At 35.3% G+C, this 27231-nt stretch overlaps 1 protein-coding gene and 1 long non-coding RNA gene across 3 annotated transcripts in view; one reads left to right on the top strand and one right to left on the bottom strand.

The window, feature by feature from the left end:
* The window catches only part of LOC129793408 (zwei Ig domain protein zig-8-like), a 99268-nt gene extending 78051 nt beyond the window's left edge, over nt 1-21217 (bottom strand). The window contains exons 1-2 of one of the 2 annotated variants that reach the window (XM_055833409.1): nt 20955-21217; nt 18673-19242 (exon numbers count right to left, since the gene is read on the bottom strand). In XM_055833409.1, the coding sequence (XP_055689384.1) occupies nt 18673-18742 (70 nt within the window). In that variant the 5' untranslated portion in view covers nt 18743-19242; nt 20955-21217. Of the gene's footprint in view, nt 1-18672; nt 19441-20954 lie in introns of those variants that run through there. The other variant, XM_055833408.1, reaches the window with a different exon arrangement.
* LOC129793444 (uncharacterized) lies at nt 540-20970 on the top strand. The gene is made up of 3 exons (XR_008750915.1): nt 540-693; nt 19357-19567; nt 20837-20970. It is a non-coding gene; the product is annotated as an uncharacterized LOC129793444 (long non-coding RNA).
* Nucleotides 21218-27231: the final 6014 nt, after the last annotated feature.

The following is a 27231-nucleotide window of genomic DNA, read 5'->3' as shown; positions in this document are numbered from 1 at the left end:
CCGTCTGTTCAGAGCCATTATGAAATGAGATAATTCAAAATGGCGGCTTGGAAATTAGCCATACTTTTTGAAAGATTTTCTTATAATCTACATTATATCTAAATTTCACACTTTTAACTATAGCGATAAGCGAGATATCGCGAAAAGAAATAATTCAAAATGGCGGCTGGAAGAGCATAATAAAAAACAAGAAATAATTGTAATAATAAATAAATAATTTAATAAAAGATTTTATTAAAATCTATTAAATGTCGTATTTTTAAACTTTTATCTATAGTAGAGGCCGTAATATTGTAGTGAATAACTTAAAATGGCGGAAAAATAGTCGCCATCTTGTTTTTTTTTATGCCCACAAATCGTTTGGCATCTTTTCTCTCCTGGTACCCTGTTCTCTAATTTTGTTCTGGTAAAATATAATTTTTTAATAAACGAATTTGTTTATTTCCACTTCACCGTACGACATTTCCATGGAATACGGAAGGATGTCATATGGAAGGGTGGAAGAAATTATTTTCGGGACAAACGTGCAAAAGTTTGACAGCAGCACACCACTTTTGAAGGGGCAAAAATAGCACTTTTGCGGTGGCAAATTTGCACCTCCAAATTTTGTTCTATGAGTGTTCTTTGGCAAGAGTTTGGGTATTGCATGGGGCGAACATTGGGTAAACAGGCGGTGGAAGAAGGAAAAAATAGGTAAGCTTGAGAAAAACTTAAATTCTCTCCTGAGGAAACTTTGTTGTTTATTGCTTTCACGTATTGTGTAATAGGTGCTTTTATTCGCACATTGTGATATTTTTCTCACATCGCTACAAGACTTTCATTCCCTTCCCAACCCCCAATCCCATTGTAAGCAGACTTTTCCATGAAATGACAACGCGGGTGAAAAAGTAAAAATGTCTGTACCTTTCCACACATGCGATGTACCAATAAGTGTGTCAAACAAGCGATAACCCAAATATCACAAATTCCATCCAAAGATATTTTTTCTTGCCATTTGCAAGAGAGATTGGAGAAGGATGATGTTTCAATTCGTTAATAATAAGCGCGGGTATTGCAATATCACGCAGTTTGTGGGTGGAGCGAGTTATTAAATTCCTCTTCTACAGTACGGGAGTTTCGGTTGGTATATATTTGATGCCATTCTCTGACTTTTCTGCGCGAAAATATTTGGAATTACAAATGAATTTTCTCTCTATTTCTTGAAATGGGCAATTTTTGGAAATCTCCCAATAGAGTCTATGCAAACAATTTGCTTCTTTTGCTGCAATATTTGAATATTTTCATGTTGGGCTAGTTTTCAAGTTAGTTTTTCAAAATTTATACATATAGTGCCCTAAAGGAAATCGTTGGATTCAATTACACGTGAAGCAAACAAATATTTTACAAAGTTATCCCTTCTTCAATTTTGATTCATCATATTTTATATACCTAAGCTATATATTGCCTAATAATATTAATTTTGAGTTTACTCATTGTACATGGAAAATAAATAAATACACATTAGCAATTTTATAAAATAAATTTAAATAAAATTACAATGTAAATAAATGCAAAAAAAAATTGAATTCTTGACTGCACCGCCCACCTGAATATTACAGAGACTTTGCACAGAATACAGAAAAGTGGGTAAAAAGTAACCAACATATAGGTACCTATACAAAATGGAAGGCAACTAGGGAATGTAAATTTAACTTCTTTAAAGCCGAAGGTAGACACCCATTTTTCGTCTTATATTATTTTACCCCTCATTCAATGATATCTACTTTTTAGGGTCAAGTAAAATATATAAAAATAATTTGAAAAGCAATTTTCAATACAAAATTATCGGACAATATACTAAAAGCAATGACGTAATTTCACAAAGTAATCGGATAGATTATGTACTTTTGAATGCTTTTGCATGAGTTAGAACTAGATCGTCGTTAGACATTCTATTAACTCACTAATTGCTCTAAATTAATCATCGTGAATTCCTCGAATTCATGTTGGACACCCATTGCTCGTAGAATTTTATTGGAATTCAAAAATCATTATCCACTCCCGCCTATGCGAGAGATCAGCACGAGTAATTGCGAGGAGGGTGAGAATACAATAGAAATCAACCCACCCACCTCGCATTGCTGGGGGTAATAGCGGAATGATTGTGGGTGCTAAGTGCTGGTAGAAAAAAAATACTTTCTGATGGAATAGGGAAATGGACTGGAATTAATATCTATTTAGGATTCCTGTGGCAATAATTGTGGAGTTCCACAAATGCTTTCCCTTTCCTTTTGCTTCTTTCTCGCAAATCCTCTTTCCCGCCACTTTATTCAATTTGCAGATTTTTTTCGTGTGGAGTCTTTACCACCTCGCTAGATTAGGGATGGACAGAGTAAGGGTGAAAAAAGGAGCTCCAATTCCTTTAAAGGAGTGTTTTAAGCTCTAACACCCAGTGCTAAACGATTGGCATGAAAATTGGCAATTTGCAGCGCATTTTTTTTGTGCTGTAATTAAATTGCAGACTTTTTAGATTGTGCAGTGGTATTATTTCATCATGCAGTGGGTAAAGCACTAAACGAGTCCAACTAATATTGAGTTCCTTCGTAAGAGAAAACACTTTGAATTTTTTTTTCATATTTTCTTTCCTTCACATGGTCACGATTGGGATTTCATTAGATATTGTCCGTGTAAACTCCCTGCAGCAATTAAGGAAGTTTGGTGCTTTTCTTCTTATTTTAAAAGGACACATTTTTTGAGTATAAAAATTTTTCCTTGACTTTGCAAACTCTTCACACCCTAATGATTTATACATCAATCCCCGTACTGGACATTGAGTGAGGCTGATAGGACTTAAAAAAAAAGGAAAAACTTTCCGCGGGGATTGACATTTTTTATTCGTGCTGAACCAAATATGGACCACAAAAGGAGTTAGATGGATGGTTTTGCAATATAGATGTAAAAAGACTTCTTAACAATTTAATCGCATATATAGCATTTCTGTCGCTATGCATAATTGATTGACATGTTTGAGCTGTACACGGGGAAATTGTTTGGGGAATTGTTAAAAGTTTTGTGTTTTCTTCGTAGTCATGGTCAAAATGGGAAAATGCGGTAACTTTTCTCGTTCTTTTTTTTTTTGCCATGATAGCTATGCCTCTTATTATATATATATTTTATGACAAACAACTCTCGAAACTTTTGAAATTTCTCGATTATTTCTCCACTCATACCTATGGGATTTGTCAGAGAGTGGTGGACATTTTCGTGACCCTCAACTTCTCTTTTGCTCACACGACGGGTGCTTATTTCATTAAATACAATCGGCGTGTCATAAAATTCTCCACTTCGTTCGCACGAAGTAACAACAGCTTCATTTAGGAGAGAAATTTCTGTGTGTCATAGATACAGACTTTTGACCAAAAAACTCCCTCCTTTTCCAGTATCTATTCGACCTCTCTTTGTTCAGACCATTCACCATTGTCCCACAAGAGAACATTTAGTGGTAAAACTTTCAATTGGCACATTATTTAGATCTGTATATTACAAGGAAATTTATTGAATATTTCCATTAAGAACATTTTAAATTTTTCTGGATTAGAATTTGGTTTTGCAGAAGAAGTATAATATACAATTTGTTATTAATATTCCCATTTCTTATTTTTGTAAAAAATATTAATTTTAATCAAATTATTGAACAGTTAGACAAGTTGTTCCAAATTGATAAAAATGAAGAAATATTAGGTAAATTGTAAATTTTATTAAAAATAAAATGTGCGATTATCTAAAAATACGTAAGGTGAGAGATTAAGTAAACGTGTAAGGGACGATATCACGGCCATAAAAGTGTTAGGTGTAAGAACTTTCAAATCTACATTGACCGAATTTCTTATCAATGAACAGAAAAATAAATTTCATGAAATTTAAACTATTTTAGAAAAACTTGGGAATATGAATACAAAAGAAAAATCCTAAGCGGTTGAAAATTATGTAATGTAAAACCCTCTCAACATCCCTTCCACATACCACCATCCACGCAGTAATATAAATTTTCTCATATCGAGGAGTTTGAGTTAAACAGTGCGGCAAAAGCTTTCTCATAACCCTATACATAGCGCGCTATGATAATCATCCGAAATGAATATCAAAAGCTTTTCACAACATGTACTTTAGGGTGGCAAAAAAGGGTCAGCTGCGGATTGTTTTCCCTAAAAGCGAGGTGCTTTGGTATCAAGAAAAGTTTTGTGTAAAATTGAACATTTCTGGCAGCAGTGCCACTTAATTACGGCATCTCACAATTGTTATTTTCTCTATTCACAGAAATATTTGGCAGTTAATTAAGAAGTGAGAGAGACACACAAGAAACTTACACCGAATTCACGCGAGAAAATTCAAGAAATTAACTGCATGAAAATCACGAAAGTATTGGAGAAGCTTTACATTTCTTTAGCTCCCTTCCCAAAAGCTCATAGTGTGCAGGAAAAGCTTGTGATTTATGGCACATAGGAAGAAAGGAGCTTTGCACGGGCACCTAGTAAAAACCAACACATCATTATAATTCGGTGGAATTTTGCAAGTGATAATAAATTTTAATCTTGTTAGACTTTTTTTCACCAAGCGCGCGGTTTCAGTTTGCATGCAGTGACTGCATTGAGTTTTTTTTGTGAGACAAGCACAAAAAAGGCAACATAGGGTGTCGGAAAGTGTAAATATAAAAATGTACTGGTAAGCTGACCAAGCTTACGGGAGCTGTGTTTCTTTCAGTGTACCAATTTTGTGAGAGCAAACTAGAACGCAAATTAATTTAAATACGCGCAAAGTGACGTCATATGACAGGCAAGTACAAAATTCAAAAGCCACTGCGCTCCCAAAATAAGGCTTTTTTCTTACCAAAATTTGGTTTTGAGCCGGAAAAGGCAATCATTTTCAGGCAGAGGGGGGTCACGGAGACAACTACTGTTGTAGGGCGAAAATTATCCGTGGCTTTTCCTGCCGATTTTTTGACTTGAAAATTCCAACTGCTTCCGAGCTCACTGGGAAAAACAAGATGACGTCGGTGAAAGAATTGACAGGCCGCAACTCAGTGGCCAGTAATAGTAAAAGGACAAGGAGTAGCCCAGGACCAGAGCCTAGGTCAAAACAGACAACAATTATGAGTAATTGGCTAAGGAAAGCCAATCCTGTGGACACCAGTAACCGATATGAAGTACTTGCCAATGTTGCCAATGACGAAAATGACAAGGAGGTTATACCTGATCCAATGGACCAGGATAACACCGATGAGATGCCAAGGGACAAGGCTCGAAATGAACCAAAGCCACCACCGATTTATGTTCACGGAGCGGAGGAAATTAAGCCCCTACGCGAGTTGCTCGACAAACATGCCCCAAATGGTTATACCCTGAAAAGCAACCGAGGAAGTGAGGTTAGAATCCAAGTCAACAATGCAACACAATACAGAGTTATTCTCAAAGAACTCACCGACAGGAAAACTGAGCTTCATTCATACCAATTTAAGAATGATAGGTCTTTCCGGGTCGTGCTGAGAAATCTTCACCACTCTACAGAACTGGAGGAGATAAAGAATGAATTGAGTATTCTTGGACACAATGTGAAGCACATTTCCAATGCGAGGGATAGAGTTACCAAAGCTCCGATGTCAATGTTCTATGTTGATCTGCAGCAGAGTCCAAACAATCGAGAGATTTACAACATAAAGCTCTTCATGCACACTGTTGTGGTTTTTGAGCCTCCCCGGCCAAGGCGTGAGATACCACAATGCACGCACTGTCAGCGCTTTGGACACACTAAGGGGTTTTGTCACAGACCGCCAAGATGTGTCAAATGCGACGGGGGGCATTTGACGAAGGACTGCACGCGGAAATTGAGGGATGACCAAGTTAAATGTGCAAATTGTGGGGAAAACCACCCTGCAAACTATAGAGGGTGCTCCGTGCATAAGCAACTCCAGCAAAAACTGTTCCCAAAGTTGAGAGAGAGAGAGTTTAATAGAGCAAGAAGTGACCGTTACACAAATTCAAATCAAACATTTGCAGACGTTACGAGAGGCCAAAACACTGAGAGAAATGATTTGCCCAACCCGCCCATCCAGAATGAAAATGTGATTTCCACTGATATGAATGATCTCAAAACAATGATGAAAACACTTATGGAGCAAATGTCTACTATGATGAACCTTCTTACAACGTTGGTTGCTGCACAGTCAAAGAACAGTAATGCATCAACATGATGGACTCCCTCAATGTTGTTGTATGGAATGCCAATGGCTTGTGTCAACATACACAAGAACTGAAACATTTTTTAAATTTATATGACGTGGACATCATCCTGATATCAGAAACTCACTTCACGTGCAAATCGTCTTTCAAAATTCCAAACTACATGCTCTATAATACGAACCACCCTGATGGGAAAGGACACGGCGGGACTGCGGTTCTGGTCAAATCAAAAATTCAGCACTATCAAAATGAGAGCTTTTGTAAAGATTTCCTCCAAGCCACAACTGTGACGCTCAGGACTTTCTGTGGTCATGTTGCCTTCTCCTCGGTCTACTGCCCTCCAAAACATAACATTAAAAGGGATCAATTTGAGGAATATTTCAGCACGCTGGATGGAACCTTCATATCTGGGGGAGATTTTAACTCGAAACACACTCTTTGGGGGTCACGCCTCATCACCGCTAAAGGAAAGGAGCTGCTGCATGTTATGCAGAAGCACAATTTTGGTCATCTCTCCACATATGAGCCAACTTACTGGCCAACGGATCGGAAAAAGACTCCGGATCTTATAGACTTCTGCGTCACAAGGGGTATTGACAAAAGGATGTGCAAAGTAATGTCCTCGGCTGAGCTTTCTTCTGACCATTCTCCGGTGATGGTCTCTCTTCTGACAAGGGTTGCGGCAGATCCGGCAAGAGTGGTGCTTCACACAAAGAGAACAAATTGGGCGGCCTTTAGGGAGACACTGGATGGGTTGGTTGATCTTCGTGTTCCGCTGAAGTCGGAGAGCGATGTTGAGATCGCGGTGGAGGATTTTACGAGAAGCCTGCAGAGCGCAGCATGGATTGCCACTCCAAAGGTGGGGGAAAGTGATGGCAACAGGGCGGAGTGTCCGAGGAAGATTCGAGATAAGCTGAAGGAAAAAAGGAGGTTGCGTCGGAGGTGGCAACAAACTCGGCATCATGATGACAAGAGGAGATTGAATAGGGCGACTGAGGAACTCAAAGTTTTGCAGCGAGACCACACGAATGCCTCTGTTGGACATTATTTGTCCAAACTTACTCCAACCCAGGCTACTGACTACAACCTGTGGAAGCTAACAAGGAATTTAAAGAGGCCACAAAAAACCAATCCACCAATTTTGAATAAACATCAACAATGGGCCAGGAGTGACGAAGAAAAGGCAACCGCTTTTGCTGAGCATCTTGAGGAGGTTTTCGCCCCATGGAATTCCACTGCGACTGATTTGGTCGAGGAGTCGGTTTTGGGCTTCTTGGAGTCACCTTTCCAGATGGATCTCCCAATCAGGAGTTTTAAAGCCAAAGAGGTGAAACACGTGATCCGTAAGCAGCTCAATCCAAAGAAGGCCCCGGGCTTTGATTTGATAACTGGAAGACTGCTCCAGGAGTTGTCCCCGAAAGGTCTCGCAATGACAACCCAGATCTTCAACGCATGTTTGCGATTGGGTTATATGCCGGCACAGTGGAAGGTGGCTCAAATCACAATGCTCCCAAAACCAGGAAAAAAGCCTGAGTTGGTCGAGTCTCATAGACCCATCAGTCTCTTGCCGGTTTTGTCCAAAGTGTTCGAGAAACTTTTTCTCGGCCGCCTGAGGCCAATCCTGGAGGAAAATATGCTGATTCCAGAGCATCAGTTCGGTTTTAGAAACAATCATGCCACTGTGGAGCAGGTACACCGATTGGTGAACACAATAAATCTTGGATTAGAAAACAGAAAGTACTGCACGGCTGCGTTCATCGACATAAGTCAGGCGTTCGACAAGGTGTGGCACCTGGGACTTTTGTTTAAATTGAAGTGTGCCCTCCCCTACCCTTTTTTCACAGTACTAAAATCATACTTGGAAAATCGGCACTATTATGTAAAACATGGGAATCACAGCACAGACTTACATGAAATTAGATCCGGAGTGCCCCAGGGCAGTGTTTTAGGGCCAATGCTCTATTTGGTTTTCACCCAAGATCTCCCGGTCAGGGCGGACACAGTTACCCACACTTTTGCAGACGATACTGCAATAATTGCCACTCATGAGGACCCAGGGGCTGCTGCGAGTGTCCTGCAGAGACATGTGGATGATATTGGGGACTGGCTGGGGCGGTGGAGAGTGAGAGCCAACGAAACCAAATCAGTGCATGTAACTTTTACGACAAGGAAAGGAACCTGCCCACCAATCACCTTAAACAACAAACAAATACCTCAAGCTGATGAGGTTAGGTATCTTGGCCTCCATCTGGACAAGAGGTTGACGTGGCACAAACACATATGGACAAAAAGAAAGCAGCTGGGCTTGAGGATGAGAGACATGTATTGGTACATGGGGCGGAAATCAAAATTGTCAACTTACAATAAAGTGTTGCTCTACAAAACTGTGATAGTGCCAATATGGAGTTATGGCTGCCAGCTCTGGGGATCGGCGTGCTCCTCTAGTGTTGATATCCTCGAGAGGTTCCAAAGCAAAACGCTGAGACAAATTGTGAATGCCCCCTACTACGTTCCAAATGAACTTTTGAGACGTGATTTAGAGGTGCCCTCAGTGAAAGAAGCAATTAGAACATATAGTGAAAAGTACAAAGAAAGACTAAACTTGCACCCAAATCAGTCAGTGAGGAGAGATATTTTGCAGAGAGACAAAAGTGAAAGAAGACTTAAGAAGAAGTGGCCATGTGATCTTTATAGTGAACAATAGATGACTCAAAGTGTTGTGGGCTCAGTGGATCCCACATGGCGCGCCCCTCTTAAATTCCAAATTATCATTATAATTTGTGGTTTGAGAGGAAAAGACACAAAAAGTTCAAATGTGTTTAACACAGAAGTGCAAACAGTGGAGATAAAAAAAAAAAAAAAAAAAAAAAAAAAAAAAAAAATACGCGCAAAGTCGGGAAAAGTAGAAAAGTCATACCCTAAGAAATCTTTAGAAGGCTATATCTCGAGAACGGATCCATAGATTTTCATAAATTTTTTTTTGTTTTAAAGGTCTCGAAGTCAGCTATAACATATCGAAAACTGAAAAAAATTTATGTCGCCATTTTCGAAAAATTCGAGTTCGAAATTTTCGAAAACTTTGTTTTCGATTTTAGCGCCTCTTGCGGTCATTTTTCGAAGTTGCAATGTTCTAGACATTTGTAGGGTTTCTCGAAACCTTTCATTTGCGCTTGAGTTGATCAAGATCGGACTTGTAGAACCCGAGATATGACATGCCAACTTTGGAAGGCTATATCTCGAGAACGGATCCATAGATTTTCTTCATTTTTGGCATGAAGCTAGATAATATGGTCAGCTACAACATATGAAAAAATAAAAAAAATTTATGTCGTCGTTTTCGAGATATTCATCGAAAACTAATCGAAAATTTTGTTTTTGATTTTTGGCCCCCTAGCGGTCACTTTTGAAACTTCGGATGTTCTAGAGAGTTGTAGGGTTTGTTGAGATCTTTCATTTGACCCCGGGTTGATCAAAATCGGTCAAGCCGTTTTCGAGTTATGGTCGATTTTCGATGAAAAATTGTGGCGGCCATATTGACTAAACGGCTTGACCGATTTTCGAAAATGAGGTATCGTTGGAAAGCTCTTGATGGCCCCTACAACATATCAAAATTTCAGACCTCTACCTATAATAGGGGCTGAGATATAGCGAAAACAAAATTTTGAGGTTATCCAAAATGGCGGACGGAGGGGTGGGGGGGTGGATTTGACTTCATAATCGGATTTCTTCAGGTCGATATTTAAACTTTGCCGTTTACCGCAAGTCTCTATCTATCACCGTTCTCTTGCAATTTAAGTTTATAATCCGGCCGGACGGACGGCCGGACGGACGGCCGGCCGGCCGGAAAAAAATTTTTTTGGCGCATACGTTTTTTGGAATGTGGGGACCCTAATTCGTGCTCATACCAAGTTTGAGCCCGATCTGACGACTTTCGATTTTGCTCGGTACACAAAAGCTGTGTCTGAAAGAAACACAGCTAATTGTATTTATTTCCATAATATAGAGTGGCAAGTTTTTCTTAAATGATTTACCTATTTCTTCACGATATTCAGACTTTTTTCTTTATCATTTAGTCTTTCTCTTTTGTTTTTTATTCCCAGGAAAGAATCAATAAAATATAACATATATTGCTGTTTTCGCTTTATTTATTAGTTGGTATACCACAATCGTGGCATACCAAGTATTGTAAACATCGGAAAAACCGCCCACCTCAGATCGGGTTCAAACTTAGTATAAGCACGTTTTAGATATCCCACATTACGAAAATGGTGGTGGAAAATTTTTGATCCGGCCGGCCTGCCGGCCGGCCTTCCGTTGGTCCAAACTTTGCCTTATAATTCGAGAACAGTAATAGATAGAGACTTCCGGTTTGAAGTTTTCTATAGAAATGTGGGTGTAAAATTTCATTTTTTCGCATTTTCAAAATCCAAGATGGCCGCCGTCCGCCATTTTGAAATACCGTCAACCACTTCCCTTATAGCTAGAGGTCTGAAATTTAAGTATGATGTAGAGCTCAGTAAGACGTTTTCATCAACAAATCATACTTGAAAATCGGTCAAGCGGTTTAGCAAATATGGCGGACTAAAGCAAAAAGTGTTTTTTCGATATAACTCAAGAACGACTTGACCGATTTTGACCATCTTGGTATCAAATGAAAGGTATTGAGAAGCCCTACAACTGTCTAGAACATTCCAAGTTCTAAAAAGGGCCGCAAGAGGCGCTAAAATCAAAAACAAAAATTGCCTAACTTTAAGGGGCAATATCTCCGAATCCCCATCTTAGATTTCCTTGAATTTTTGATATGTTGTAGCCTGACTTAATATCTTTCACCAGCCCGAAAATGAAGAAAATCTATGTTGCCGTTTAGAAGATATGGCCATTTGAAAAATTCTTGAATTTGAAAAGTTCTAAGAGCCATATCTCTTGAACGGCTTGTCCGATTTGGCTCAACTTGGTATCAAATTAAAGGTTTTGCAAATCTCTACAACTTTCTAGAACATCAGAAACCTGTAGAACCATTCCATGAGGACAAAAAGTACAAAAAAATGTTTTGGTCAAACAAATATCCGCCATTTTTGTTCTAGATGTGACCTTGAAAATTACTGATATATATGTCAACTTATAGCTTGTTTCAAGACCTTTCCAAAACTAGTCAAGAAATTTCTGTAGGTCTTATAGAACTTCAGATATGAGCATTTTTATCTTTCATATTGATGAATATCATAAAAAAATCAACTTTGCCTACTAATTCTGCTCACAAATTAAATTACAACGCATAAACTGACCCATCCGCGTTGTGGTATACCAACTCTAATAACTGGACGCGTTATGATTGACTTTCTCTATACATTTCTCACGCGTTACCTGAGCTAAAAAGTTTATCTTTAAATTTTCGTAATTAATTTTACTGTTTGTATGAACGAAGTGAAAGAAGTTGTCTTGTGTGGTAAGTTGAAAATCTTAATGAAATTCCCCTGGAGTGATCTTTTACACTATATATTTTCGGGATTTGTAGATCCCAATTTTACAAAATAACCTTAAGAGAGCTTAAATCACTTTGTGAATCTTTGATAAATCCACAGTGCAAATGTTGCAAAGTGACAAAGTTTAGACACACAGTGTGCAAATCCTCGAGCAAATTCAGCAATTTCCATCGTTATCGCAAATATTGACCAAATAATCTTTGCGAGAAGTTTGTCTTGTGCACAAACTTCCACCTTTGTCATTGCTGAAATGTCTTTGGAATTTCTACAGCAATTGCATTTGGAAAGATAAATAGCATCTATGACTTGTGCGAAACTACACATAGATCAAGCTATATATCAACCTACTGTAAATTAAATTACATAGAATAAATATTCTTATATAAAGAAGTTTATGAGTAGTAGAAAGAGTCGCAATAGTTTAAGGGTTTTCTTTATAATTCAAAGGTAGTGTTTTAACTTCTAGAGAGATTTAATTTATATTTAATTATATTCTATTGATATGAGAATTCTATAAGATTAAAATGTATCTTAAAGCTTAAAAGTTCGTTTGTTTGTATATTTGTGGCACATGAATACCTCTGAAACGGCTGAGCTGATCGTGATTAAATTGAGCTTGGAGGTAGAGGGCCCCAATACGAATCAAAAGCGACATGTGGGATTCTGCCCCTCCCCCTTTTTATAACGCCCCCACAAAAAAAATTTCCCTAATATTTTGTCGTGCTGAAGGGACCGATAACAGTTTTTTTTTTAATTTTAAAAATTTGTCGGGGTACCTACTCCATTACTTCTCTCCCTACTAATATTGGCTCCCATGTTATAACTTTAAATGGAATTTGCTTAAACGCGATTGGGGGCTCGGGTTTACTGTTAAAGATAAACTACACTCACGAACATTTTGAATTTGAAACTAAAATATTCAATAAAAGAAAATTTAAAATAACATTTAAAATAGATTTCAATATTGAATTTTCTTAATATCTAAAATGACTTAAAATCGTTTTCAAACTATAATTAACGATGTAAATTGTCGCTTCGCTCCAATATTTTTCGCCCCGCTTGGCGGGGGCTTATTGCGCTTCGCGCAACTTTTATAGTGAAAAAAGTTGTGAAGGATTATAAAGAGAATAATATTTATGGCGCTAAAGTTCAAAAAGTAGTCAAAAAAGTATGAATTTTAGATGGGGGAATTTTAGAATTCTACATGAAGGGGGGCTCTGGGAAGGGAAATGAATGTCGTTGGTGAAAACCGTCTGGTATCAGTAGACTCTGTGCCAAATTTCATCGCGATCGGACCAACGGTGTAGAAATGCATAGCTGTACAGGAACGAAATTATAGACAGATCTTTCTTTATTATTATAAGAAGAAGATACTCTGAAAAAAAAAGTTTGTATTTGAGTTTGTCAAAGTTTGTAATTCCCATACATTTTTTAACAAACATGGAAGTGAAAAGGAGTCAAAGCCCTTTTTTGTCAAAGGAGATTACTTTTTAATCTCCAAGTTTGTTATTTACCAAAATAATACCCAAGTTTGTAGAAGCTTGTAATTGTTTGTAAAAATTTGTAAGAAAATCCGCGTAGCCTCCTTTACAAACGTTTACAAGCTTGTTTGTTTTATTTTGTGACTTTTAAAATAAGAGACATCCTTTTATATAAAAATTATCCATATTTTATTCACTTTTCAATAAAAGCTTACAATAGTTTTGGGTTCAATGGGTGGGCCTTCTGGAGGTTTACGCGCGAGCAGCTGCTTCCTCCATTCGCGGCAAAATTTCACCATATACATAGTTGCGTTGATGAAAACCACACTGATGTCGTTTTCCAGGAGTTCCTCCAGACTCTCCATAGTTATTCCATTATCTATAAATAAAAAGGATGTTTAATTCGAGGATAATTCCATACACGATTAAGGATATCTTGAAATATCTTACCATTCAGCGGTAAAGGATATACAGCTACGGATCCTCCATAAAATCCAACTCCATTCTTTCAAAAAAATCAATTTTTTAGATTTCTATTTTTTCTGCACAATTGAAAATGACGCTTCTGATGTAAATGTACCATAACAACAAACCTTTCAACAAAATTTATCAAAATTGTTTGTTAAAATTTGTTACCTAACACATCAAAACAACAAGCCTTTTAACAAACTTTATCAAACATGTTTGTAAATGTTTGATTTTATAAACAAACTAGAATACAAACATGTTTGTAAAGTTTGTAAAAAGTTTGTTCTTCCAAATTTATTAAAATTTGTTTGCAAAAATTTGTAAAATGTTTGTTAAAATTTGTACTTTTTTGTATTTTTTCCTCAATTTACAAACATTTCACAACTAATAATCTCCAAATACAAACTATGTTTATTAAATTTCATATTTACCTCCAAATTAATATCCTTTAACAAACTTTGACAAACATCGCTACAAACTATTTTTTTCAGAGTAGATAAAAAAAAAAAGTTTTAAAATTTTTTCTGAACATAAAAACTCAACCAAATTTTTTTTAACAATTAAAAACCTTTTAAACTACTACTTCATAGAAAAAATCCAGAACTTTTGAAGCATAACAAAAATTTTTCCTAATGTTTAATTTTGCTTAATTCAAAATTTTAAGAAAGTTTTTTAAATATTTTATTTTCTTATGATTTAAGAGGATTATTAGTTTCAGTATTTTATTGTAAGTTTCATCAAAGGAGTACATTTGTTTTCAAGTTCTTCGTTTTTCCCAACTTTTCCTAGGTCTTAATGTTGAATAACTCTATTTCAGCCTTCTCTAATTATAATTTAAGCAAAATTATTTGCAAAAACCTCTTAGCATTCCATTGTAAGTCATCTCACAGAAACATTACGTGTTCCTATACGAAATAACTTTCTCCATCCACCCTCATGTCCCTCGAGATTGGCGAGAAGTTTTCTGAGAGTGACACTTTCATGCATAAAGTTCTATGACTACGTGCAAGTCCTCTTTCAAAAGGGGGTAATACATCTTGCACAATTCTCAGCTTGTTTGCACACACACACACCTAGTTTAATACTCGCAATGTATCCCTCATGTAGATTTTTGCGGATGAAAGTGTTAGCATAAAAATGTCACACGAGAGAAGCGAAAATTGTACTGCAATATTGAGCTTTTTTGTGGCGGGTTGGTTTGTGACAAATAAATGCCACATATATGAGGAAATGTACCACTAAACAAATTTACACGTAAAACTCATTTCCCCTGTGAGATTCCTTTGAAACGGTTTGAAATACCAAAAAAACCAATTATCCTCCATCAGAAAGAACTATAATATACAGGATTGTATTTAGGTGTATAAATTTTTTAATACCTAGTTCAACTAAAAATGAAAAATTTATTTTGCTTGAGAAAAAATTGCATTAAATAAGTCAACATTTTTTTTACTTCAATAATAATTTTTAACCTAGATTTTCATAGTTTATTCTATTATCTCCAAGAAATTAAAAAGCTTGAAATTTTAAATCGTATTGCAAAAAAAATTGAGTCATCTGTGTCGTAACGTTTTGTAATTCTATGATTTCTTATATTGAATAAGATCAGCAGAAGAAAGCTGCAGCAGGTGCAAAGATGTTCTTGCGTAACTTTAAAATTAATATTGAATTCTAAGAAAGAATATATTATTATATACATATTTATATAGGTAGCTCAAGAAATTCAAATATTCACTTTAATTTCGTAACTGAGCTTGAAATTAAATGTGTTATTGAATTACGTAAGCTCTTTAGTGATACGCAACCATATATGGATTCTATGGATTGCACAATATGATCATTTATTCGCTCAAAGAAATAAACAATGTATAGGTACAATGATTTTGTACCTCATTGTTAGTAAAAGACTTAATAAAAAAAAATTACAATGAGGTATTGGCTAGCGTCATATCGGTTGTATTCCTTATGCTCAATTTTTAATGGATTAGCCATGGATACCCATTTTCTGTGATTTTTTTCGTGACGAGGGTCATAAAAAAATTTCAATAAACTGCAGTTCCGATGGTTAAAAACAAAATGTTCTATAAGAAAAATTCGTTCAATTAAAAGAATCAATTCGGATTCTCAAATCGATATGTTTTTTTTTAGAAAAATCAGACGCTTTTCAGCTTTTACTTCTTTTCTTCCTCGTATTTGCAAAAGTTTCGATGTTTGTCACACAGTTTCTACCCAACGTCGTGGTGAAAATTAATTGATAAGAATGTTTAAGTTAAATTTATAACTGAATATTTTCTAAAAATACTACAAGAAACAAAACTTTGCTTCACAAATTTTGTTTCAAAAACCCAGAAAAAGCATCAAATTCATACAAATTGATAGAAAAATCGAACGATAAGCTATAGAATTTTTCCTACGTTGCGATTTGAACTGAGAGAGATTCCTGAACGATTTGTTAGAATATACTTTGCCAAAATTAAATCTTCTTAATGCTATGGCAAAATTTTTCGACATTTGCACAGCAGCCCCATAAATTCTTATACATGTTGCTCCATATAAAGCGCCTTGTGGGACCTATATTTAAACTTGACGGTTTCCGTGTCTCATTACACGTAATGCTAGTGACTTTGGGGAGTGCAAATAAAATGGAAGAAAATTGCTACGTGCTACGTTGCAAGGTATCCTATGCTCTGGTATAAGAATTTCCTACATATGTGAAAGATCATGTGGAAGAAATTTGTTGCCTGCATTCGAGTTCTCTGTGTGGTGTTTTGGAATGGGAATGTGTTCCCATTTGTGCTTCACTGACGCGTAGTACAGGGTTGAAGGCACACGGGGGAGCAGATTTAATGGGGTATTTCTCACCAAAAGAAGACAGACGCGTGTGGGGGTATTTTCGCGCTGTAGAATTGTGATGATAATTTGTAGACATAGATTAATTGTGAATCCAAGAGACGGTGGCACGCAATAAAATATCTCAATGTCAAATTTAATCATTTTGTGAAGGCTGAGTAAGGACTACATTGGGTGGGCTCAAATTATATTCGGCACGACATTAGAGCGGAGCAGACCCGTTCTTTTGCATACAATTGGCAGGAGAAGACATACATCATTATATCTTTGCGACAACATTGGGTCGAAACTAAGAAGCTAAATACTTGAGAGACCACTAACAAATACAAATATTTTGAGAGTTCAATAATTTCTAGAATTTGAGGCAATGTGTCGTTGGTAAAAATATTTCTGGTACTTAGGGGAACGTGGCCCAATTCCGACCTCCTAAGGTTCGCACAGAATGAGAGAAAATGGTATAAAACAAAACAAACACTCATAACTTTCTACATTTAAAGTTTTATCTGTTTTGTAATAGCGGATTGAAAAAGGCCTTAACAGGTCCGAATTGGGCCACGTTCTCCTATCCATTTTCTTAAAAAAACCATTGATATTATAGGTACTGATTAATTTTATTAGAACTTGAATAAATTTTCCTGATTTACTTATATGAAGCTCTTCCAATATTTTGTGTTCTGAGGTTTTTCTATTAAGTCAGTATACTTATAAGAACGATCTTTAGGTTGCATGTAACGACTAAAATTAAAAATTACGATCACGATTCAAATAAAAGAGCTTAGAAAACTTTGAAAAAGGACTATCACATAGTATGTACTTTTCTCACTCATTAATGATAATGAGTGGTAACAGTATATATCTCATTGATGTTATAACCACTAACTTACTGTAGTACTCGCATTTCATATTTTCTTAAGAATAAAAATTAGCAATAGAAGCAAAATTTGCAAAATTACTTAGCAGAATTCGGTCTTTATCGTGAATTTTACCTCTCTGACATTGGATAAGGCTGAAATGGAATATTATTGTAAGGAGGAAGGAACTAGAAGAGACAATAATTTCATCTCATATTTCTCTGTTATTGAATTTTATCTCCCTCTCTTCTCATCTAAATTCAGTTTTGTCTGGCAGTATGGATTTCTTGGTATTTAAGAGGTTTTTTTTATGTTTCCATCGGGAAAACTGGAACAAAAAGAGCGAGCAATTGGAATTACTCTTAAAAATTTCTAATAATAATATCGAATTTATTAAAGTTTGAAGAGGTAAAATCTATATAATAAAGAAAGGTCTGTTTGTTGGTAATCTTCCGTCGTGTTCGGCTATACAAATCTACACCGTTTGACCGATCGCGATGAGAGTGAGTCTTGCAAGTGAAAACTTTGACAATTTTGATGTATAATTGAAGTGGAAATGAATAGTATGTAATTAAACTTATTTAATAACTGTTTTTATTGAATTTTTTTATTAAACGTCTTCTGAGTAATGATATACATATACCATATCAATTCTTAACTTTTTTTTTGCCATATTTTGGAAAAGTTTAATTTAAATAAATTCATGATTTTTTAAATCATTCAAAACTTTGAATGGCTTATAGTTGAGAAATTATACGTATAGGTACATCAAATTTCTTTATCTCTCTAAAATTTGCGTGAAGCGATAAAAAATTCCCGTATACATACATATGTATGTATATTTAATGGATATTTTTTAGGACAAATCTAAAAAATATATTAAATTTTATCGACCATTTAATAAATCATGCAGTTTGGAAAGGAAAATGTAGCTTTCAGAAAAATGCAGTTTTGCAAAACCTATCAACTTTTTTTCTCCAATCTACACCTATCTCATGAAGTTGAAACAAATTTCTAGTTAATGAACCTTTGAGAACTTAATGGCCACATGTTGTATTTAAACATCAATCAATTTGATTGATTTGAGAACTACAAAGTTTAGATGCAGTTTTTAATATCTAGGAACTACCGTTGTATTGAAGTTGAAATATTAAAATAATCTCAGTTTATCACCTTGTTAGGAAGCTGTTCCGTTTTGATTTTGATTAAAATTTACCTCAAACCCAACTCTCAAGGTGTGCGATGATGAGAAGTCACCAATTTGTGTTTCTCTCGTTATAAACATGCGGAATGTGGGGGTTTTATAAATCCTTTTGAGACTCACCTTTGATTTTTGACTGGAGGATTAAGAGGCAAAATCCAATGTAGACACGAAACCGGTAGAGTATTTTCATTTTGCACTCTTGCGCCACTTTTCAATCCTTCCTGACTTGTCTCCGTGTGTTTTCTTTCTTCGAGGGGGTTATCTCTTCGATGAAGAATACTTGAGATAATCTTCCTTGTGTTTTTCTACCTCTTTCTTGCCGAATCCACAAGATGGTTGTAGATGAGACTTTTATGGGGAATTTAATATCTCAGTAGCATAATTGGTTGCCCTCGCTGAGCTTAGAATGGTGGCATGAGTCTGCGGAGAATTCTCAATTTTCTCTTGTACTGCTGGCTACCGGAAAGGTTTTTAGCCAATTAAATGAAATTGCGGATCATGCTGATTGTGGAATTTTTTTCTTTTTTTTATTTATCCTTAGCAATCTTCCTTATCCACTTTGGCACGTGATTCAGTCACAATGTTGATTTTTCAGAGCTAACACAGCCCCAGGGGTAGGTAGCATTGTCGCACACACCTTCACATTGTCCACCATTTTCACACATCATTTTTCACATTTGTCCTCAACATCTGCAAATGGACAGCGTTACTACTGATACTTGTCTGATTTCCCACACACTTATGGGAGTTCATGAAACCACCGAGTCATGCTGTGAGCTATTTTCATTAATATTGTATATACAGAAGCCACACAATGTGCGGAGAAGGTGTCTCGCCAGTGATGTCTTCTATATGTGGTGGCCCAGAGCTATGAGAATGATGGGACAATATTGCAAAATTCATACCGAACGTGCCGTGAGAAAAGCCCGGAAGAGAAAAGCCGTGAGAATTGGACATGATTTTATTGCTGAAACTCAACTCTTTGTGGGGAAAGTATATCCGCTACATAATATAGGTAAGCCTTAGAGAAGTTCTACCTATAGTTCTATTCTAAAGTATTAGGGAAGTCTTTAGAACTGTTTTATTCAGGCACTCTCTTTGCCGCTCTGCTCTCGATTACTTTATTTTATAAAAATTATCAAATTCTTTATTCATAAGAATAGTGTTGATATAATAAATAATTTTAAGGATAAAACATACCTATATTTTTTTTGAATTCATAATCTTATTCAGATAGTACTCTGTTGGTATACTGTCTCTAATATTTCTTTTATCATTTACCCAAATAATATTCAAGTATTTTTTTTTAAACGACAGGAAAATCATTTGCAAAATTTCACAATATTGATTTTATCACATGAATTGATTATTGAAAACGATAAGGGGATAGCAGATATAGAGTTTAAAAGAGGTGTTAATCTTAACCCCTAATTTCTCTTCCAAAAGGGTAAAATTTGATCCTATTCATTTGAGTGCAAAATTTTAATCTTGATACTTGAAGAGAAACATGGGTGATTTTCAAAAGGGGACGAATTTTCATTTCAGAAATCCGATTCTGTATGAATTTAGAAAATATTAACTTAAAAATTTGCCAGAGAAAATTTATAAACCAAAGAGATATTGCGGCTGGACTTCTTGACTGTTAGTAATGAAGTGAGTGAGAGAGATTCACAAATTTCAAAACTTTTGTGGCGACCATATAGGGTTCATGGTTTTAATACATTTTATTGAGTCGTACTCTAGTAGTAACCACTTGGTTCTTTAATAAAAAAAAACTTTCTTCTAAATTGTAAATCCAGCTAGATCCTGAGCCAAAATCTGATTCATTGCAATCATTAATTAAAATTTGGTCCATGGCCAATTTGCCCTAATTAAGTCCAGACAATTTGGGTTTGTATTATTGAATTATGACATGGAAAAAATAACAAATTATACGAGTTATTGCCTGAATTAATTTCAAACTAGAGCATTGCAACGATATGTTTTGCGTGAGTATGTATAAAAAAAAACAAAAATCGTAAAACCTAAAAGTATTTTGATTATTCTTCCGTGTTTATCGAAAAGTGTTGGAGTACGCATATATAGAGGGTAGATGGGGGTAAATATACCCCAAAAGGTAGACTTGGCAAAGATGTCACGAAATAGAATTCCTCTCGGACAATCTCATATACACAGTTTGACTTGTGATACCCCACCAATGTCGCCACATACATAAATAGAGTGACCATACATGAAGCTCTTATAGCTCTCAAATTTACTTGGTTATATGTTCTCTCCTCCGTAGATGCGCAACACCCCCGCGCTCATCGAAAGCTTAGTTATGGGATTAGGGTATGCGAGAAAAACCATGAAGATGTGGTCCAAAGCATGGTAGCGAGCATATTTGCAACATAGGCACGTACTTTACAGGAACACACATATGAGATAATGTGGCGAGAAAAAACATACGCTTCTTAAATTCTTCACTTATTTTCCAATAGAACTTTTTATTGTAAATAAGCCAGTTAGTATTTGGTTCACTACTGCAGGGGAGAGCTTTTGAATGTTTTTACAGAAGCAAGCTTTCACAAAATATTGCAATCATATGATGGGATTTGTTACGGAAATTCGCGGGATTTTTCCTTCAGGGGTGACACACGTTCCGATTGACAAACGGTGTTGCACTAAAAGGGGGATGATTGCCGATGGTGTACCAAATCATCGTGTCCACAATATATTTTGCGACGACGGTCGAGCACCGGCAAAATGCGCAACTTTCCAGTTCCCGCCGTAACTTTATCCTTTCCAGTTGCTCATGCGCTACTGGGGTGCTAACTTGTACGGGAAACTTCCACATTCACTTAATCATCCCCCACTTTCGTAACTAAAAGTTCTTCCAGAATTGCTATCACCCCTCATGGAATGGACCGCTCATTCTACATGCATATTAGAAAGGCTATATCCCCGAAATACGTCTCAATAGCTTGATGTCGCGCGCGAAGGGGTGAAGTACATGCAGGGTGTGGGAAATATGATTCGACCCTGAAGGGATGTATTGAAATGCAAAGATGTTTTATTGACGCAAATGAGCTTTCGGCTCGTTTTTTTTTCTTTATCTCATTCGAAATTCAAACCGGAAATACATATGATACCCCTTTTGCGTTTGAATAATGTAAATTTTTGAAACATTTGTTGATACTGGGGGAAAGTAATCCACTCCACGATTCACCTTTTTTTCCATATATCAGACTATGTAACCTACCCCTTGATGAAGAATAGAAGGAATCATCAGATTCACCTCACCCATCAACCATACATTTATGGTATAGACTATAAATCCTAAAATGAAAATATTATTAAGGTGAAAAATTATGTGTTTCGAAATCTATCATAAGAAGGATATTTTCAAACAGAGTCCATCACTCTCTTTTGATTGCAATTAAATTACATTAGGTAAGCTAATTTCATCACTCTCTCCAATTAATTCATATTCGGAATTCCTGATAAAATATTGTGGCACTTCGTCTCAAGAAATTTTTTTATGTCACTTCAGAATCTATTAAATTTTTGGCTTAATTAATATAACTTATTATCCCCTAAATTTTAGAAGAAAATACAGATTTTTTAAATTAATTAATTCATCGTAAATTACTTATTTTCAATCGTCAAAGGTTTCAAAAATTCAATATTTAAGCTCATTAATATACACCCCTTGTCTTCGCTTGTAGAATCACATGCAAAAAACTAACGAAAACTGCTTGAAAATAGAAAAGAAGACACTCTGAATGATAATTTTGGCCTCTTTCTATGCAAACTTTTAAGCTTGAGGTTGAATAAATGAGAAATTTAGTTAGAAAGTTTTATTTTAATGTACCTACTCTTGGTGGGAAATAAGACAGAAAAGCAAAACTTTGAATGGAAAATTGAATAAAAAAACAACAATATTGGATCTATTGGATACATGTTCTTTAAATATAATTTACTAGTCAACCCGAGCCCCCAATCACGTGCGAGCAAACTCCATTTTAAACTATAAAAGGGGGGCGAATATTAGTAGGAGGGATGAATAATAGGGGTAACTGGGGCAAAATGTTATATCGCAAGGTTCGGAAAATGGACTGAAAATGCATTTTCCCATTGAGATAGAAAGAAATCGTGTGAGACAAAGTTGTAGCCCAGAAAATTTCCTATAAGACAGTCGTCATTATAAAATTAAAATATTTTCTCAGTACATACCAAGGAAAATATACTTCACAATTAAAATTAACAAATTGCCCCATGTTCCCCTACGGTACCCCGAAAAATTTTTAAAATAAAAAAAAATCCCGTTATCTGAACCTTCAGCAGGTAGAAAATGGTAAAAAATCAATTTTTCTGTGGGGGCGCTATAAAGGGGGAAGGGGGCGGTATCCCATATAGTGCTTGAAACTCGTTTTGACCCCCTTTACCTCTATACCTAATTTCATCAAGATCGGCCCAGCCGTTTCGGAGGAGTTCATGTGCCACAGACAAACAAACAGACAGACAAACTTTTCAGCTTTATATAAGAAGAAGATATATTAAGATTTATATAAGACATTGGTTTCTTAAATTAATTTCTTCAGGGGATTTTTTTTAATGCTTGTGTTTTCAATTAGAGTGTAGAGTACATTAAAAAAAAAACGCATGGTAAGGTTGAAAGTTTCAAAAAGTCAATTTAATTTATAATAATTACATATTCTTAAGAGTTTGAAAATTTATTTAATTAATGATCTTTTGCGACTATTATACAAGGAGATTTTACTCTTGGATGTATTTCTTTATTACATTAAGCAAATAAACATCCTTAATTTATTCTAGGAAGGATCACGTACATTTTTTCATCAAGAAAGAAAAACTGAAAGGATTTGTTTGAATAAATTTTACAGGAATGAGACAAAAAAGGTTTCTTTTTTCTCAGAAATCGAATATTTAGGTTTTTAATGTCACTTTATGGTAAATATTTATTCTTTTACTCTCTTGTCACAAGCATCGAGTTAAACAATTATTTTTATGTTCTTCTAACATTTTCGTAAAATTTCTCTCTTGAACATTGCTGAATTTTCTTAGTTGATCTCAATGGAAAATAAAAAAAGTCGATTTGACCATTTGACCTTTATTTAATGTTAATTTAATGTTAATATTAAATACACAACACGTAAAACAAATAATAAACTTATTTCAATGAGATCTATCTCAACTTTTTTTTTGAATCTTCTTTTGCCGTGTTTTAACATATTATTCACATTAAATAAACTCAGACGACTACTCAGAGATTGTAACTAATTGTAGAGCAATTTCTTTGACGAGCACCGACATTCACTCTCATCTTTTTGGCATTAATAAATAACTCACTGAAACGTACTTTGAAAATTTATGGGAAATTTAACGGAAATTTAAGAGCTTTTCCCACCGTGTGAATTTTAATAAATGAGAGCCTTTTCCCAACTATTTCCATTCAATTTATTAATAATTTCGAAATTTAAGCCAAGAGTTGTATAGGGCAGACAGAGGGTGCTCTTTATGTGTGGGGATAATTGTGAAAGCGGGGTGGATGGATGACACAATTTTCACACCCCATTTTGTTTGTGGTCTCCCTTGGCAAAGTTTTGCGATGTGTTTCACTAAAGAGTTGTGGCTATAAAGTGTAGATTTTCATAAATAAATCTCTCCCTGGATTTATTATTTGGCCCAATTTATGGGTGCCTCATGCCGCAGAAGCCGAGAACAGAATGCGATTGTCTTCCCTCCAAATGGGACACAAGCACAGGGTGTCCTGTTAGCTATGGAAAAGCATTTTGTTTGTCATCCAAATACGAGATGAAATTTCAGTCTTTTATACATACAGAAATTCCAGGCACAAAATTCTCCTGCCCCCAAATTTGTGGTGGCTGTGACTGTTTGAGTTGCATGTGCAAGAATTAATGCCATACGCTACCGTATTGCGTCTCCGCATAATGCTTGATGCCCTTTTGATTTCTTCTGCAGAAACTCATGTCAACCGCGTGTAGAATACACAATGACCACAGTGCGTCAGTTTTAAAGATTAATCACCCCATAAGACACAACGTATGTGTGCGGGGATTCATCCCCCCGCATTATCCACATACTTCTAATACGCCTTTGGTCTCCATATCAAATTGCAATTATACGTTTTTATATATCTGATTTATATAACTATTCGTCGTCGTTGACAATCCACACTTTCCGGGATAGATATTCCTCTAGAAAATGTTAATCTATTTTTGTAAAAAAAAAAAGATAAATAAAGGAAAAATAAACAGATGCGCACGTATTATGTAGGATTATTTGATGGAGCTCGCACAAATTTAGAGCACGCATTATTTATTTAATTTAGCCTAGAGGTTTTTCTCTCTCCCTATATTCTCTCCATAATAGCCTATTTATTCATCAAGAGCATTTGAATATGGGAAAACACGAAAATGCATTGTATTTAATTTTTAATTAGGCTATTACGTTAATTAAAAGCTCAACTTCTAACGAAATATAAAAAAAATCTCTCACATTAAAATTAAAAACACTAATTTGTGGCACATAGATTTTAAAGCGAAAGGGATATTTTTTTTTAAATTTTTTGGTTAAAGATATAGACATATTGAACTAATTATATCTTAGAACAATCGATCTCCATCCATCCATATCGGTTATAAAAAAGTACTAAAAATTAGCCAAGATATAAAAGTTGAGAATCTTGACAGAAAACTGATAGAATTCTGACAATAAATAACCAAAAATATAGAAAAAATAGAACGCAGTCAAGGTCAATTTCATCTAGAATTTCTTCAAATGAAAATACAGTAGAAGTCCATATTAATGACGATTAATCCGATGTACCACTCTCGCGCATTAAAAATAATGTGCATAATTTTTTTTCGTTTTTCTAATTACATCAATAAAAATTAAATATACTACTAAAGGATTTTTATGTAATACATTTTGCGTTGAACCACATTGCGAATATCCTATTGTTCAAGGAGCTTCAAGCTCATAAAGAATATATACATACATATGTCTTGGCGTATATTTTCGCCACTTTTATTGCTTTCTGTAAGGTCAAATTCCGCCCCAAAGATTTCTCTCACACACACGTTTGTTTTCTCAGAATGTGAGTTTTGTTTTCATGTAGCAGGAAAATTGTGTGGGAAAATCATCTTCCATCTCATTGGCTTTACAAATTACAAGAAAAAAAGAAAAGGTATATTCCGATTTGCTTCTTTTGTAGAGAAGCCATAACAAGCTCTTTTCTATGTACTTCTCCGTACATAAAAAAAAATTCCCAACACCGCACAAGGACGTCCAATTCTCCGGAAAATTCTTTCACCTTTCCCATCAATTTTTACAATTTTGTTTTCATCGCTGTTAAAGCTTTCGACTCTGTACGCTCTCCACCCACTTCTCCTACATCATACCGCCACACACATGGTGTGTAGGTACCTTACAAAATGCTGTGTGGCATTCCTCAGACATGAGAATGTGAAGTGATGAACCATCTCCTTTCCATTTACCCCTTCGTTATCGATCTCATAGATCTCAAAGCTCTGACTCCATGAGCTTTCACCGCAGCATGTCGTTGTCGTACTGTACTCCATCCCACTTGCTTTAACTATATGCCTCTCTTCCGCATGGATGATGGGGTGGTATACTATAGGTGGTATGACAGGATGTCTGGGAGGTGAAAAAAACTACCAAAAACAGGCAATTTTAAGCAAGGGAGGATGAGTGAACATTTTTAAAAGACAACATTGGAGTATTTTTCACCCTAAAAATTCCATAAGAAGAATAAAACTTACTATTGCTCCAATTTATAGCAATTAAATTATTTGTATTTGAAGCAAAAGATTTTTTTTGTTATTGAGAATAACGTTAAAAATAAAATGAATTTCATATACATACTAACAAAATAAAAAATCATCGCACTCGGTTAACCAAAATATTGACATGCTGAACTTTTTGCAAACATAACCAATAACATAGAAATAAATTTTATAAATGAAATTTATTAAACTAATTTGGTCTGCAAATTTGTTTCGGGATTTAACTTTTAATATCACTCGAATATAATGTTTAATATTGCTTCTGAAATTGACCATAGAGATTTTGCCTAATAAATCTTTCCACACATATTAATTAAAATTATTTTTGGTGCACATATTTAATTAACAACAAAACATAAATAAAAATTAACCATAATGTTCTATTTGATTTATTGAAAATTGTTGAGATACAAATTAAACCAATTGTTTTACGATATTGATCCAAATATACATTATTTAATTTGGACTACATTTTCTCTGGGATTTTTATTCATGACTGTTGTGGTAGAATGAGTGCTGAGACTATGGATAATGTTGAGAGATGAGAGTGAGAAGGTGAGGAGGCAGTTGATGAGAGTACGGAAGAGCGAATGGATGTAAGTGAAGCAGAAGGAAATACCGGACGAGATAGAGGACGAAACAAGGAATAAGGAAATCATATAAACAGTGAGTCACAATTGTGAAAAGACATGAAAAAAAATGAAAATTATCAGCATGATTTTCTTACTCATGTTGGTACTTTCTTCAATTACTAAGGAAAAGAATACTTTATGTCCAAGAGTTTATATAAAACTAGTCAACCCGAGCACTCAATCATGTATAAGCAAACTCCATTTTAAGCTATAAA

The sequence above is a fragment of the Lutzomyia longipalpis genome, chromosome 3 (genome assembly GCF_024334085.1).
Source record: "Lutzomyia longipalpis isolate SR_M1_2022 chromosome 3, ASM2433408v1".
Taxonomy (NCBI): Eukaryota; Metazoa; Arthropoda; class Insecta; order Diptera; family Psychodidae; genus Lutzomyia; species Lutzomyia longipalpis.
Note: the sequence above shows the minus strand (reverse complement) of the source record. Positions and strands in the feature narration are given on the sequence as shown.